The 17284-nt window shown below is 40.0% G+C and overlaps 1 protein-coding gene across 1 annotated transcript in view; it reads right to left on the bottom strand.

Annotated features, from left to right (window-relative positions):
- Positions 1–2426: 2426 nt before the first annotated feature.
- Positions 2427–17284, bottom strand: part of NAF1 (nuclear assembly factor 1 ribonucleoprotein) — a 58169-nt gene continuing 43311 nt past the window's right edge. Inside the window, 5 exon segments of the mRNA XM_074993108.1 lie at positions 2427–4858; positions 4861–5285; positions 8599–8704; positions 10799–10850; positions 12727–12887. Coding sequence (XP_074849209.1) covers positions 4835–4858; positions 4861–5285; positions 8599–8704; positions 10799–10850; positions 12727–12887 — 768 coding nt within the window. The 3' untranslated portion in view covers positions 2427–4834.

The raw sequence follows: 17284 nt of genomic DNA, 5'->3' as shown, positions 1-17284 counted from the left end.
GCTTTAAACTTTCAAAACCAGAGACATTGAAGTCTTCTACACACCTACTCATTCTGTAGTGTCTAAATATTATGGAAGGGCTTCAAATATTTGGTGATCTTACTTGTTACTGTGCAAAACAAATCAGCAGAAATGTAGCAGTTTATCTGATGGGCTTTCGTGGGACAGAGCCACTCCATCAGATCAATAGCATTTCCAGTACAGACTGACATCTGTAGGTACAGACGTAAAAAAAATAAAATAACTGACAAGTCAAGTACATAGGACTGAAGGAGGGGGGATGTACTACAGATGTCAGTCTGTACTGGAAATGCTATAGGTCTGAGGAAGTGGGTCTGTCCCACGAAAACTCATCAGAGAATAAATCATTGTGTTGAAGTGCTACACTTCTGCTGTTTTATTAGAATACAGACTAACACAGCTACATCTCCGTTGTTACTGTGCAGTGTAAGATGATCAGTAATTGCAGCAACAACAACAACAAACTATAGGAAATACTGTTTCTAAAGAGAAAATAATGAAAACCTGAGGCTGAAGAAGAGTCCTTCCTACAATCAATTTGACCAGATCAGCAAGTCAGGTGCTATTGAGCAAAAAGAGTAGTAAGAAGATACATTTGCCTTAGAGATGCAGATTTTGTTTCCTTTGTGGAGTAAAGGAAGATAATGGAGACACCATAAGGCTGAGAAGGCTTCACTTTCTGAAGTAAATAGAGTTCTTTCTGGCGTGCACCCCTGTGAATGCACTACGTACCTCAAACTGGAGGTTTTCAGTAGCATTGCTCGTTTGTCCAACACTCACTCTATACCTCCTTGTGCCCAGTATGTAGGATTACACAACTGCGTAGGTGAGCTGTCTTTTTCCCCCCTATGAAATCCCACAAATGAGAGACTGAAGTGAAGGGCAAGTAATGGAGAACCCATAGGAAGACATCTGGAAGAACAAGGCAAATAATCTCTCCTTCTACGATATAATCACCCCTATAATCTCCTCTTCAGGAGATTCCCAAGCAGTAGTTCTAGCACAGCAGAGCATGGGAGCCAAATGTAAGACCTGAGGTGCCAACAGCAGAATGCGTCCTAGAAGCTGTACTGTGGCACAGTACTTCAAGAAAGCATGAACAGAAGTTCAGTACTGTAAATTTCAGTCACTAGCACAACTTTCAGCAATGCCAGAGTTGGAATGGGATCTCGTTAAATGAGCTGTCACATTTTAGGCTATGACCACACCACAAAGTTATTTCAAGGTAACAGCTGTTATTTCAAAATAGTTTTTTGAGAGTCTACATTAGGCATATACTATTTTGAAATAAATTTGAAATAGTGGGTGTGTTATTACAAGTTTTGTAAGTCTCATTGCAGGAGGAATAAGGCCTATTTCAAAACAGGCGCTGTTAAGACACAGAACAGCAATATTTCAAAGTAAGCCATAATGGCATCCAACGGCACTATTTCAAAATAGGCCCTATGGGGCCACATGTGCTATTCTGAAAAGCATTTGTGTGTGCTTTTTCAAAATATGGTAGCTCAGAATGTCTATTCTGCAGTGGATTATTTTGAAATAACACTGCTGTGTAGACATACTCAATGTTAGAGTCATACTAAAAGTAAGGACGCAACCAGAAAACCCATTCTGAAAAATCTGTGGGTGGAAATTGTAAGCCTTTCTCCTTTCTGTGCTAATTAAAGTCTCAGACACTCTAAGCCAGGGGTGTGCAAAGTGCCAGGGGGAGGGGGAGCAGCAGCAGAATCAGCTACCCAGTCTCAGGCACATCCAGCTCATTAAAAATGTTGAAATATGTTACTGTTTTTATGTATGTGTATTCACATTTATATTCCAATTAATGAACTTTTTACATTCTACGTATGTCTTACAGATGCCAAAATCAGCTTTTTTATTTATTTAGTTTTTCATATGAATAACTGGAATTTTCATTGGTTTGGATTACACTAGCCAAGTTGGGGCAGGGGGAAGGAGGGCTGCTACTTGCAGAGATGAAAAATGCGGCCCAACATAAAAAATTTGCTCACCCCAGCTTTAAGACACACAGTTTGGTTCAAAGACAAGGCCAACACCTTTCAAGTATCTGGAGTATGTAGAGTAGATTCCAGTCTAGAATGTTCAGGAGTATTTTTTTTTGGTGGGGAGGGGGGAAAGAGCCACAGGGAGATTTATAACCTAACTGATGTGGACATTAACAGGATCTTCTGGGTTAAAAACTTATGATGGGGTCACAAGGAAGCCTTTTTTTTTTTTAATGTAAAAGAAACACATAAGTGTCTGCCATTAATACCGCCAGTCATCCAACCCTGCGGCTGCAGCTACAAAAAAATCTTGATTTCTTAAATAAGTGTAGACTAGCGCAATTAGTTTATGGATGAAATGGAGGGTTCATAAGGCAGTTAAATAACTAAGTTCACATCCAATGCAGAAGTGGGATTCTTTATTTGTGGGAATGAATTAATCCATTTGTCATCGGTCACAGCAACAGTGCCTGTATTTCTCTCAGTAGTCCAGCAAGATCACCCACTCTCAGGAGTCAGACAACAAGCATATCCAGAACATCCTTTAGTCTATATTTTTCAGAGGTCATCATCTGTTCCTGAAACTCCAGATCAATTAGCAAACTGAGTTTTCCTCACAAGGGCATAGCTTCAAAAGGCTGCCTTCAAAGTGGGTCATTGGCATTCCCCTAAACACCACCCAGGAAATCTTAGAAAAATACAATTTACATGTATTGTTCCAAAAGGTATTTTGAAATTTCCTGTGTATTCTAGTGACTGAATTCGTCAATCTCTTAAAGAAGTTACATACAATTCTGTGACAGATACACAATTACATTAATACCATAGATTTCCCATGGTTTTAAAGCTAGTTCAGGAAGAGAAGATGGCAGGAGCAAGAGCTGTCACAGCCATTCATGACTGATTTGAACAGCTGCTGAACTATGCTGGGCTTAAATGCTCACCTGCTTATCCTTCCAATAAGTCAGTGTAGCCAGTGAGGTAGCTCAGTGCAGACCAGGTATGCTCATTAGGACACCTTCGGGGTCAGCAACATGTCCATACATTGACACCCAGAGTCCATGGTAAGTGTTGATGCCCGTGTTTGTTTTTATTTATTTATTTATTTTTAAATTGAATGACTGACTATCCCTCCACCCCCAGGTTTGTCCCTAAGTATTATAATTTTAAGTGTCTGTCATGCAACATGGTAGTGTCAAGTCCTAGGTACCCAGAGACTGGTTCTGATGTAGGCCATTTCCTGACAATATGGTTCCCATAAGTGTCTAGCCCAACAGATTTACTTCCAAATGTTCCTGAGTCAAGTTTACATTAATAAATTATAGCTTTGTTCTTAAACAACTTGGTTTTTATATTAACTTCATAATGCAGATAAACTGATGAGTCCAATTCAGTCACAAGAGCAGCCAGTCACCTGTTTTTCCTGAGTGGTTCAATCAGCAAGTTATTCAAGATTTAGTTATTTCACACATGGAGAGAACATTTGTTTAACAAACAGTTATAATGCAAGTTCTCAGAAACAGAATATAAAAACCTCATTTCAGCAGTGATAAAACTGGCATAGTTTCAGGGTTAACTATGCTTTTTCCTCTTCCTCCAGACCAGGGATTTAGGCTTGAAGTTCTTCACATCGCTGTGATTTCCCTGTCAAGTCTCACTGATCTACTGCCTGTGGTTAAACTTACTCCAAGGACTACAAGAGTGTTAGTTACCAACCAGCTTTTACAAACCAAAGTATATTTATTCTGAAGATAAAAGCACTACAGAGAGAACAAAAACAAAAAAGTTCCCACACACTGTAAAAGCTTTTCAGACTTCATCTGTATCGTGGGTCCCTTCTGAGTTAAAGTCTATTTCACCCTGCCACAAGACAATGTGGTGGGCAGAGGTCCTATTATTTATTGGATCAGAAAGCTGGCCCACTGAAATTATAAACTTATCATTTTTGTATCAAAAGCCCTTATTGCTCTTGGGGGGCCTGGGGGGGTTGACCAGCATACCCAATCCTTCTCTGGGCTGCTAAATCTCTGGAAGCATTTACAACCTGAGTTGTTTGCCTTAAATCACCCTCCTGCTGTTTTTTATTTCCTGAAGGAGCTGTGGTAACATTCCTGCAGTGGAGCTACATAAAATCCCTGGCCCACAGTGACACAAACCAATCATAAACCTAATGCAATATGGTCACTCGAGATACTGCATGCAGTTGAAATCTCTCTCACAGAACCCTCTTAGAAAGGGTATATAAATATCTTGAGAATGTGATGAAAGTAGACAGAACTGTGTAATTTTTTCCAAGGTTGACAGAAACAATAGCTTCAGTTAAGCTATAACAACCTAAGATATATGCTTTTTTCTTTTAACTATTGTATTGCTACGTCAGTCAATATATCCTTATGTTCATCTCAAGAACAAATATTTTCTCTTGTCCCTCTGCCTGATACTTTATATAAATGCTAGTTCAAAAGTTGCTATAAAACGGACTATTATGATGCAACAATAATGTTTATTAATTCTTGGGATATTCAAACACTACATACTATCAAAGTTCATCATTCAATACATTCAGGTTTTTTTTTTTTGTTTTTTTAAAAAAGATGGACTTCCAAAAAAAAAAAAAAAAAAGCCAGACTTTGTATGTATATTGCTGTATAACATTCTATAAGGCTACAGCTATTTGCCCATCAGAACTTCAAATTTGTTCTCTTATAATTTAAGATCCCTCTGTGAAAAAATAAAGAGAAATTACAAAAAATAAGGATGTGTGTGAGTAGGGAAGTCATGGTTTCCAGGATCTATAGCTCATTATGCACTCAGTCATGAAAATATTCATCTAACAGTAAGGTTCAAACTGGCCATTTGGAGAAGCAGGAGGTGGTGGGGGCGGTGGTGGAAATGGGAATGGTGGAGTATACATGTTAGAGTGCAGGTTGGGTCCTGTCCACATGTTTAGATTTGGGGGTGGAAAGTGATGCATATCATTACCAACAGGTCCAAATCCTGGAGGAGGAAAGGGATAGTGTGGCATCATGGGATTTCCTGGTCTCAGAGGCTGTGGAAACACTGACGATTCTTGATGTAGCCTGTGATCTGAAGGGTACAAGTGTGGTGGTCTAAGTTGTGGTCTTGAGAAGCTTGGATTAACAGATGGATGAGGAAATCTACCCCTTGAGAAGCCAGGGTTAAATTCTCTGCCATGATATCTTCTTGAATAATTTGAAGTAGGCTGCTGCACAGGCTGATGCTGAACTCCATTATTTTCACCTTAAAGATATACACAGAATTACTATTTCTTTCAATATTGATATTTAAATTTCGGAACTTGGACTATAAAATAGCTTATTCTGAAAGCTTCACAAAGCAGGTGGTGGTCTGCTTTCCATAAACCAGCCAGCCAACCAAAACCTCTAATACTTTAAGAGCATACGAATATAAATACACAATCTTTATTTAAACAAAGTCAAGGACTATACTTGCTTTTTATCATCTGACTTATTTGTCAGTCATGTGTACTAACCATGACCCCAAGAATAAGACTCAATATATGTTAATACATGGCATGCTGGATATATCAAAACAAGTAGAAATGCTTTAATCATGCTCATATTAGAACCATCAACTTCAAAATAAAGAAGAAACATTTACACTTGACAATATGAAATCCATGCCTAGCCTCTTCCATGCCTTTGTTCCCAGTGCATCCCCATCCCTGCCCCTCCCAGAACCTCCAGAGTTCCACGAATTGGCTGATTCACACCCTGTCCTTGCACTTCCCCCTCCCTCTCACAGCTTGACCGCTACAGGGACAACACATAGATCAGCTAATCATTGTGCCCTGGATGTGCTTGGAGTAGATAAGTGCAAGAAAAGAAGGAAAAAATTATTTAAAATGAAGTGTTAAGTAAGGCTTTAATTTTAAGAACATCCCTTGTCCCTTATCCCTTGAGCTGAAGAGTTTTTGGAAAGACAAAATCCCTTATCTGACAATTTTTAGCTGGTATCAAAGATGGTAAAAGTGTGATAGGTTGGAGCCATTATTGCTGCAAGTGTGGAAGTCTGATCTTGTTTCCTAGAAGATAAAAACATAAAACAGGAGGACAGAACAGCCATGCTAGAAAATGCAGCATCTCTCCCTGGTGTTGTCATTTGCAACCTCAACTTTGCAGTGCTATGAAATGTGCAGTCTTGGCTAGCGAAGCCAGACTTCTGTTAGAAACAAGCCAAAAGGAGAGAGATAGGGTAAAGTAGTAGTAAGGTGAGGAAATAAAACACACAGTAGCATCAAGTGGTTGACAAAGTCTAACATCCTCAAAAGTATTCAAGATTCAGCTGGTGCTGATGGTATCATTTAGTACTCTCTCCCTGTACCAGCCTGACATCTTTCAAGTTCTGGGATCTTGACAGCTTCTGAGTCAGACCCACCAGGGATAAAGGCTGGTCTGGCCAGGCTGAAGTGCCCTTGTCAGTGGCACACCCTGGACCACCATGGATGAGGGCTGCTCCAGGCTGGAGCACACCCCCACCTACACATGCAATGGGCCCCATTCCATTTAGGGGAAGACTTTCCAATTAACCATTAACATCCCCAATTTGCTTAGTGGATGTAGAGTACAGGTTGTCATAGCTTAACTTAAGGTATTGCTTCTGTCCAACTTGTTGAAAAATTACATGATTGTCTACTTTCACCACATTCTAAAGATGATTTTTATACACCCTTTCTAAGAGGGTTCCTTGAGAAAGATTGCTATTGCGTGCAGTATCTTACAGTAGAAGCAATCTATCGAGTTTAATCTTAGCAGTGTTCCATTGAGAAATCTTAAAACTCCTGCAGACTCAGAACATAAATTTTACATCTTCAGTTTTATATTTTTTAATATTCATAAAACTCTTAAATTTTATGGTAAAGAAAACTTCAGAGTGAGATATTAATAATTTAAATACAGTACATAGAGGAGGACAGAGCCAATATTTTAAATTTTCAAATCTTCAACTCCTATAAGGATAACCCAATAAACACTGTTACTTTAGCATCATTCCAAAACAAATAACCTTTGCCTTAGAATGGAGTTCATTTAACATTTTCTTTGCAAGTGGTAATTTATTGACCACACTAATCCCAAAGAACATTTACTAATTTCAGATATTCAAAATATACCTTATAGTTCAAATGTTTGGTTTTTTTAGTTGGAGGTTTTTTTTTTTAGTTTTTAAAACACAAAACTGTGTGGAAGATTATACACACACTTAATATTAAATCGTGCACGCACACACACTACATAATGGTGGTTGAAGAGGTACTAGTTTAGATTGAATAAATGGGCCCAAAGAGTCAAAGGCCCAGTTACTGCTCAGCATTAAACATTGTCAACTAATTCAGTGTTTGGTACACAGCAGCAGTGGGCAATCAAAGCTAGTAAGTGGGCTCATTTCTTTACTGGAAAAGTAGAGTATTTAAATGTCAGTTGCAGCACAATCCTGGCCAGCCTATGGGCTCTTTAATGGGTTATAACAGAGAAGGGGCGGGAAAGAGAGCAAAAAAAAAAGACACAATCTTTCCTTGGTGTAAGTCAACATTCTTGCAAAATCCATCCTAAAGTCTGAAAGTATACAGGGTAGAAAACTCTGCAGGATCACAGTATAAGTCTGTGCAATTTGTTTGACAAACGTAAATTAAAATCTATGGACGCCATAATTGCAACATTAGGATTTGATTGGTGAAGTGAACTAATGTCTCATTAAGATTAGATCTTTTCATTTAATGGGAAGAGTCTGCTGTCTCCACTCACTGGTGCTGTACTATGGCAATGCTTTCCTTCCAGCCAAGGTGGCTGTGATGCAGCTCTATGCAGTCTGTCAGTTTTGGTATATATTGTCTAGTCAGTCATTACTCTTTTTGCAATGGCTCATCATAGCTACCCTCACACCTCCGGTCATTTAAGGAGCAAAGAAATAAGTTCTACTCCTAGCCCTGTTTCAACAAGCCCATTAACTCTGTAGATCTGTGGTGTCCAATATGCTCCCCATTACCCACGTGACAAATGGGGCAGCGCAGCGTGGTGAAGCACAGCACAGGAGAGCCACACATGTGGGGTGCCCCCGGATGCTCTCTGCACATGCTCCACCACATGGTAGGACAGGCATGATGTGGCAGCAGTGGAGGCACCTCCGTCCCCAGGCAGCTCACGCCAAGTGAGCAATCTTAAGTGGCAGCTGGCTAGAGGTACGGGGCTGTGGCAATCAGGTAAGTTTCAACTGGACACGACTGCTGCAGATTTACTTTTTCACTAGATTGGAGGTTAAAAAAAAAAAAAAAAATCACAATTTACAAAACTCTTTACGTGTGCCACTGATGCTTATGTTTAGTTGCATAGATAAAGTGATAACTTAGCAACAACTCCTCATAAAACAGTGTGCTTATATGTATCAAACACTTTAAGAAATGTGCCCTTATGTGTCTTTACACTACAACTTTTAGAAGAACTGAAAGATTTTATGATGAATAGTACCAAAACTCCAATATTAAACAAGGGAAGGACAGGAAGTTAAAACATTTATTTTCTCTGTGGTATCTACTCACTTGATTCATTTATTTCTGTTCTGGGTTTCTTTCTTTCTTGATTCTGAGGTTTCTTTTTCTTCTGTTTTGCCTGCCTCTCCATTTCATCATCACTGAAATCTAAGGCCTTAGCAAAGGAGAAAAACATATTAGATAAATTATCAAAAACTGTTAAGTTTAAAAATCAACATTTTAACCTTTAGAATGCCTTACAGAGGTCCTTTGTAAAAACAGTGAAATTCAATAACTATAATAATGCACATGTACAAGGGATCTGAATTAAGGTAGCACAACCATTATATTATTTCCTAACTTATGAATGCTTAGTTTCCCAGCATATTGGTTGCAAAGGCCTGATAGAAGCTTTTCTATTTTGTGTTGCTGTCTGATAGGGTTTAACAAACATAAAATGGAACTCTGCATGCTTAAGAAATTACATGATAATCAGGTTTGAGAGAAAAATGAACAGATCAAGTCACAAGAAAACTATTAAAAACAGTTTGAACAATGTGGCTATGCCTACACTACCAAGTTTTGATGACAAAAAGTTTATGTTGAGACCTAAAAGTTGACAAAACAAAAATCGACAGAGGGTGTTCTCACTTGGTCCCTCTCTTCACAGATCAAGTCCATATGGTGGGGGGTCATGTTCCCTGAGTTCTCCCTAACCCTCACCAAGACCCCTCACATCCTCAGGCCTTGGGAGACAGGCTATCTTCTCCTGTCGACAGCAGCCCAAATGCAAGAAAATACCCAGCCACACACCATGCCACAGAAACAGGTCCATGGACTAACAAATCTTGTTGCCAGTTCTGTCTGCATATCTACACCACATCATCATTGGACCTAACAGTAGCCACGCCATCAGAGGCTCATATGCTTGCACACTAGTGTGATATATGCCATGTGCCAGCAATGCCTGTCTGCCATGTACATTGGACAAACTGGACATAAATCCAACATTAGGAATTGGAATACATATAAACATGTAGGGGAACACTTTAACCTCCCTGGACATTCAAAGGATTTATAAGTTGTCATTCTTCTACAAATGGATTTTCTCACAAGATTACAGAAAGAGACATCTGAACTGGAATTAATTTGCAAATCTGACACTTTTAAATTAGGCTTTAACAGGGATCTCAATTATCTTACGCATTTAAAAACGGCAAATTTCCTCACCTTTGATATTTGCTGGAATGGCAGCCGTCCCACTTAATTTAATTTGTTTCTTCTACTGACAGATAACCCCTGCCCTTTTTCCCCATCCTTCCTCCCCACTGAATCTGATGAAGTGGGTCTTGTCCACAAAAGTTCATTATGTAATAAATTCATTAGTCTTTACAATACCAGAGGACTGCTTCTTATTTGCTTAAGTTTAGGCCTTCATTTTAAAAAACAAACACTTTTTATGTTGGCTCTGGAATGACATACCCTGCTGGAGCTGTTGATTTGATGGGAAACAAGCAGAAGACAATTGCAGATACTACTCAGATAAAAGAAAGGAAGAGAAAAAGGGGTCTTCCTAGTAGAAGGAATAAAACCCCAAGAGCAGGTAATCAATCATCTCCTTCAGTTCTCGTTCACTAAAAACATCACCCACTTCTCAAGGGTGATCTTCTCCTTTAATTCTAGTACCCAACGTAAAAGGGGAGGAACAAAGCCAAACATGTTTTGTCAGAGTATTAGTAGACGCCAGTGCTCTAACAGGAGTTCAAGGTGTCAAACGAAACCCACAGCAGCGCTTTGCCACAATTTGACCATTAGGATCGAATATGCCTGCTTCTTTTTGGCCCACACAGTGACATCTTTTCCCACAGGTGTCATTTACAACAGGCCACAACAGCTTGGTCATTTGCCACCTTAATACCAGAAGGGGAAGAAGAGAACATTTTTCTCTCCCAGGAGACTTTTTCTTCCCCTATCAGCAGAGGCAGAATGTGCCTGTCCAAAACTCAACCTGCTGCGAGAAGCAACCACTACTTGTGAATTAGACTCAAGGTGCATACAAAACTATGAAAACTGCACCACAGATATCTGACAATTTGTCTGCTTTCCTGGCCACATGCAAGAAGCAAGAGTGTACCAAGTTGTCTGAGGGAGCCACAAGAAAGTCAAACACTGGATGAGTTATCGCCTCCACTGGCATTGAAGACTATGTCAAAGTGGACACCAAGTGAGCCACCTTAAAAAAAAACCCACACCACCATCACCACATTACCTCAGGGGGTGGTTCTTGATCATTCATCCATGATGCATCAGATCCTTTCTCCCTAAAAAAAATTGGATACAGATTTTGAGACACTTTTCATAGCAACCTAATTCACTTGCTAGCAAGAAATTCCCAATTCTATAACTTTACCCGAAATAAATATTTTACAGAAAATCCACTAATATAAACAGATGGCACCTTGAATAAACTATATGTAGATAAAATCTTGTTTTTCAAACTGTTTCTAGCTGGTTAGAAACATATTTCACAGATTGGTAGATGATGCTGTCTCTAATCACCATTTTTATAATGTTCCTGCTCTGAGTGAAAAATGAAGGTCCTTATGCTTTGGGCGAGTACTTTTTCAAATGTTTTTAAACCCAAATTGTTTCAATAAACTAGGGTACCTGTGGCTGTCCTTTCTTTCCTAGAGACCCGTTTTGGCAATGGAATAGCATAGCATGCAAGAGTAGAAAAAGTTAAAAAGGAGGTTATTTGAATTTATGGCGGTTATTGTTGTGAAACTTTGCGAAGTTTTAGATAAGAACTAAACAGAAGTACACTAAACAAACAGTACATATGAAAATGTGGAAGGTCAGGAAAAAAAAAATCAACAGTGGCAAGTTCTACAGTGTTATTAGTGTGTGTTTTTATAACACGTGGCTTGGAAACAAGTCAATACATTGGAATTTCTGAAGATCTGATCTGAAATTTATCCAGACAAATCCAAGCATCTGTCAGCTCTCCCAAAGGCTCCTGGGGCTGTCAAAGTCCAAATGTCAATCATGGTCAAGACAGCAATTGGGCTTTAACTGAAAATGACAGGTTTTCAAACAAATTGTTTTAGCTATCATAATCCTTAACACTTTGCATGGTAATCTGCCCAAAAGTAATATAAACAAGCTTTTCTGACCACTTTATGTAAAACTTGAAATAGAAATAACTGAAATACACAAGTAGATTATCAATTTTGTGGGTATTTTGAGTAAAGAAAAATTATAACAATTATTGCTAATTACACTTCTGCTGAGATACACATATTATGCAGACACAACATGCCATAAGAATCAAAATGAGTTATGATTCTCATAGCAGCACACATTTCATACTGTGATCCTTAAGTGCTTATAATATAGTCTACAGGTTAGGGCACTGCACTGGGACTCAATTCCTGCTCTGGCAGCAGACTTCTTACATGACCTTGGGTGAGTCACCATGTGCCTTAATTCCCTGCCCTGTAAAATCAGAGAGAGCATTTTCAAACCTCACGCAGGAATCGGGAGGATAAAATTGTTAGGTACTCAACACCAACTATGATAAAACACAAATACTAAGAGGGAAAACCTGCTTTCTGTTGTGTGCCAAGCACAATCAATTATTCCTCAGCAGCAGAAGATGGCCAAATTGCTTTAATGATGGAATGTAACTCCTGCATTTGGGGTAACAGAAAAAAAAACCCTTCACCCCCAGAGTTTCTGCAAGAAAACAAATGTCTGCAAAAGCTATATCTACATGGCAGAGCTATTTCCATCCCAAAAGAGTTACTCTGCATCTTTGAAACATGCCTGTTATTTTGAAATAACGGACACTATTTCAGTATCCCTTTAGTCCTCGTTGCAGGAGTAGGCAATGCTTCAAAACAGAGCATTATCCGAAATAGCCTATATCGAAATAAACTCAAAATAAAATACACAATTTGCATACAGCAAATTGTGGATCTTATTTCAAGTTTAGGGTGCTGTGTGGGCATAGCCAAAAATATCAGAGCAAAGTATCAAATTAGAATATCTTTATCAAAGCAAGCAGTGCCAAATTTTATTTTATTTTTATTTTAGTTTAGTTTAGTTTTTGGTTCCTAGCCTGGTTATTTTAAGTTACTCTGCTTTGTTTAGCTGCATTATACATTACACTAATATTGTAATAAGTTAGAGACTCACTGTTTTAGTTTCTCTGTGAATACATACTGCGTGAAATCCTTCACTGATGGTGCAAAATACAGGGTATCTTTGATATTAATACCTTTTGCTTCAATATGTTCAGGACTATTCAACTGTAACACGTAGAAGGGATGCAGAACAGGACCAAATATCTCAAACACCTGAAAGAAAGATACAATTTAGCTGAACAAACTACCACAAAGGAGAAAGACAACTGTGAAATTTTAAATGTAAAGTAGTAATACTAGTTATTAATCATGACAACATTAGCTATTGTGTCTATAAAAACACACAATTTTCTGCATGTTGAGATTTCAGATTTTTTTTTTTTTGGATGAGTTGTTTGACAGAAACATGGCCTGTCTTCTGCAAATATCACTACTAAAAGGTAATTTTCTTCCTCCATAGCTAACCCGGTCACCTCTACAGCAGAAGCGGGCTCTCTCTAAATGCAAAAGTTCTCCCAATTGCTAACATATTCTTAACTCCACCCATCGCAATTTATCCCCTCCTGCTGCTTGGACTCACTCTACTACCTGTCCTTTTTTTGCTTCATCATCTCCTCGCTTTCCTTTCTTACTTTTAGTCTCTATTTTAACATATTGCTTGTCAAAATTCTGGACAAGGCATTTATACTCCCCACCTCCAGCCAAGCACTCTACATTATAGAACTCAGTCATTACATTAGCCAGGACCTTTCATAGACAGAAAAAACTGCTGCACTCTCTCCCCTGAATGAATTTCCCTCCTCTTCTCCCAAGCTGCATGGCTCCCAGCCTACACTGTGATACTCCCAACAGACCAGATTGTGCACAGGGCTAGCAAGCGCACTTTGCTTTCTCCCAGGAGTTATGAACTCTGCAACTGCCCACAGCCACAAGTTACTGTATAGTTTTCTAAGAAAACACATTTATTAAAGTGCAAGCATTACAGAGAATCCAATGAAAACAATAAAAGAACCTCTGTGTATATTAAAAAGTTTACCAGAGATCACCTTGACTGCAATCTCTGCAGTTATCAGACCTTCAAAACCCACAACTGGGCTTTCCCCAAGGGTTACCAGTTCATAAGTATTTTAGATTCAGAACTGCAACCACGACAAATAGTTCTTCCCGTCTTTTATACTGCTTTGGACTGTGCTCTTGATCTCATGACCATGACCCACTCCTCAGGGCATAGGTTCAAAAGTATGGAATTTTTCACATAAATCAGTGGTTGAGAATTTGCATTTACTGCACCCTAGACGTTCTTCAGGAAAACCATTTAACATACTTTGTTCCAAAATCCCATCATGTGGCACATTGCTGAGTCCCAGCTTTCACATTTCCCACCTCACAAGGTTACACATGATCCTCATCATCATCATCAACCACCATGGGCTCAGCGCCCGTTGGTGTCTGATGCCTCTCTCACTATTTCCGTCTATCTTTCCCTATCCAGTGCAGAGTGGCTTAGTTTCTGTAGACTAGCTCCGCACCAATTTATTACATCATCTATCCATTCTCTGTGAAGTCTGCCTCTCCCATTCGAACCATCCATTATGCCGAATACTAGGGTCTAGATTTTTCATTCGTTGTTCATTCTGCAAATATGTCCAAATAGGTGTAGCTTCCGTTTTATAACCTTCTGCAGCAGGTTCTCTTTCAGCTGTATTTTCCTATATAATTTGTCATTGGTGACCTTCTGCATCCACCCTATTCTCAGAATCTTTCTATAACAACTCCTTTTGAACCCCAATATTTTTCTTTTCAAATCTTTTATCGCCCATGTCTCACATCCGTACAACATACTGCTGACTACACACATTTTCAAGAAATGCCCAGCTTCATTCTTAAGCTAATTACTTTGCTTCTCCAGATCTTACCCATCGCCTTCAAACTCGCTCGTTTTCACTGTTCTAGTCGCTATTTCCTTCTTACAGTCTAGATCATACATTATGTTGCTCCCCAGATATGTGAGCTTCTCTACATTTTGTAGTTCAATACCATCCACACTGATCTTCCTTCCCATTTCCTTTTCTCCAAATACCATTGTTTTTGTTTTAACTATGTTCATAAATCAGTCCGAACTGCTTCCCTTCTTTAACACCCGCAATGTTTTCCCTAGCTTCTCCTCATCTTCCTCAATGATGACTATATCATCCACGAACCTCAAGTTAAATTCTTTTCCCATGCAGATATCCCTTCTACCTCTTTGATCTTGTCCATCACTCTCTCCAGATGTACAATGAAGATACTTGGTGATATTGGATCTCCTTGTCTCGTACCTCTACTTGTTTTAAACCAACTTCTCAACTCCCCACATGTTCTCACCACTGCCTCTGCATTATCATTGGTATCTTTCAAACAACCGTATTAGTCTGCTATCCGCTCCGTATAACTCCAACACCAGCCAAGTCACTTTCTGATCTATAATGTCAAATGCCTTTTGAAAAGCAACGAAGCAAGTGCATACGTTTTTGTTCTTTCGTCGAGCTTTCTCCGGTATCAGTCTTAGTGCCAATATCTGTTGTATGGTACTTCTATCTTTTCTGAACCCTGCTTGGTCGTCTGTGGATATGGACGTGCTTTGACTTCAGCAAGGCTTTTGATACAGTCGCCAAAAACATTCTTGTCTATAAACTAAGGAAATATGGATTGGTTCCTTGGACTATAAGATGAATAGAAAGCTGGCTTGATGGTCGGGCCCAATGGGTACTGGTCAATGGCTCAATAACTGGCTGGTGGTCTGTTTCAAGCGGAATGCCACAAGGCTCGGTTCTGGGGCCAGTGTTATTCAACATCCTTTATTAATGACCTGCACGAGGGACTGGATTGCACCCTCAGCAGGTTTGCGGATGACACAAAACTAGGGGGAGAGGTAGAGTCGTTGGAGGGTAGAGAGAGAATCCAGAGGGACCTGGATAAATTGGAGGACCGGACCAAAAGAAATCTGATGCGGTGCAATAAGGAGGAGAAGTGTAGAGTCCTACACCTGGGGTGGAAGAATCCCAAACATTGTTACAGGCTGGGGACCGACTGGCTCAGCAGCAGTACGATGGAAAGGGAACTAGGGGTATGATGGACAGAAGACTGGATATGAGTCAACAGTGTGCCCTTGTAGCCAAGAAGGCTAATGGCATACTAGGGTGCATTAGGAGGAGCATTTTGAGCAGATCTAGAGAAGTAGTTATTCCTCTTTATTCGGCACTGGTGAGGCCACATCTGGAATAGTGTGTCCAGTTTTGGGCCCCTCAATATGAAAAGGATGTGAATTTGCTGGAGCAGGTTCAGCGAAGGGCAACAAAAATGATTAAGGGTCTGGAGCACAAGACCTGTGAGGATAAGCTGAGGGATGTGGGCTTGTTTAGCTTACAGAAGAGAAGACAGAGGTGATTTAATAGCAGCCTTCAACTTCCTGAAGGGGAGCTCTAAAAAGGAGGGTGAGGAACTGTTCTCAGAGGTGTCAGAACAAGGAGTAATGGTCTGAAGTTGAATAGGGAAAGGTATAGGTTAGATATTAGGAAAAACTACTTCACCAGGCAGGTGGTGAAGCATTGGAATGCGTTGCCTAGAGAGGTGGTGGATTCTCCATCCCTCGAGGTTTTCAAGTCCCAGCTGGACAAGGTCCTGGCTGGGATGACTTAGTGGGGGTTGATCCTGCTTTAAGCAGGGGGCTGGACTGGATGACATCCTGAGGTCTCTTCCAGCCCTGTGATTCTGTGATTTTTATAAAAAGGGACAAAATAAGTCAGGGAGTCCCAAATACAGGACTATCCCACCGAAAACAGGACAGGTGGTCACCCTAAGGCAAAGGAAAGATGAAGAACCAAGGAAAAGAGCTTAGCTACTAGGGACTGAATACAGTAAGCCCCAAACCAGATATTAGCTGAAGCATAAGATAGTAGCAAATGCTTTCAATCAACTGTGTAGCTCCAGGTAAACATTACCTGAAACTGATGAAAAGTTACATGAAGAACGTGGATAAACCAAACATCTAAGGCTGCATCTACACTACAAAATAAATTCTCTCAACAAATTTGAATTTAACCTTGTTCTTATGAATTCAAATCCCCAAAAAGGAATGCAAGGCTACTATAAGGGGGTGTTATGAATGGGAGATGCAAAAGAAAGCCTAATCCAGAGGTGACCAACCTCCAGCTCTTTGAGCCATTGAACATAGCTCCTCCTCTGAGCCGTGTGCTATTCCGCACACGTCCCACCACTTGGTGGGGGGAAGTGCACGGCAACAGCGGTAGTTGCTCTGGGGGAGGGGCGCTGGCTCCAAGGGACAGGCGAGGGACTAGGGGTGCCCAGTTCTGGGGAGAAGAGGGGGATTGGGTTAGAATGGGGGAGTGCCTGCCTATAGAGAAGGGCATGCAGCCACCTATTATATATAGTTATACTATCTGTGTCTAGGTAGATACATCTAGATAGATAAAATGAAAAATATGTGGCCCTTTGCACTGTATCTATCTGTGGCTCTTTGTCCTTAACTGGTTGGTCACCCAAGCCTAAACTGACCTGGAAAGGTAAGAAAGGGCTAAGCTAATCTGCCTTTGAGGGAGGGCATTGGGAGT

This window comes from Carettochelys insculpta, chromosome 4, assembly GCF_033958435.1.
Source record: "Carettochelys insculpta isolate YL-2023 chromosome 4, ASM3395843v1, whole genome shotgun sequence".
Taxonomy (NCBI): domain Eukaryota; kingdom Metazoa; phylum Chordata; order Testudines; family Carettochelyidae; genus Carettochelys; species Carettochelys insculpta.
The sequence above is the reverse complement of the archived record's forward strand: the minus strand, read 5'-3'. Positions and strand labels throughout refer to the sequence as shown.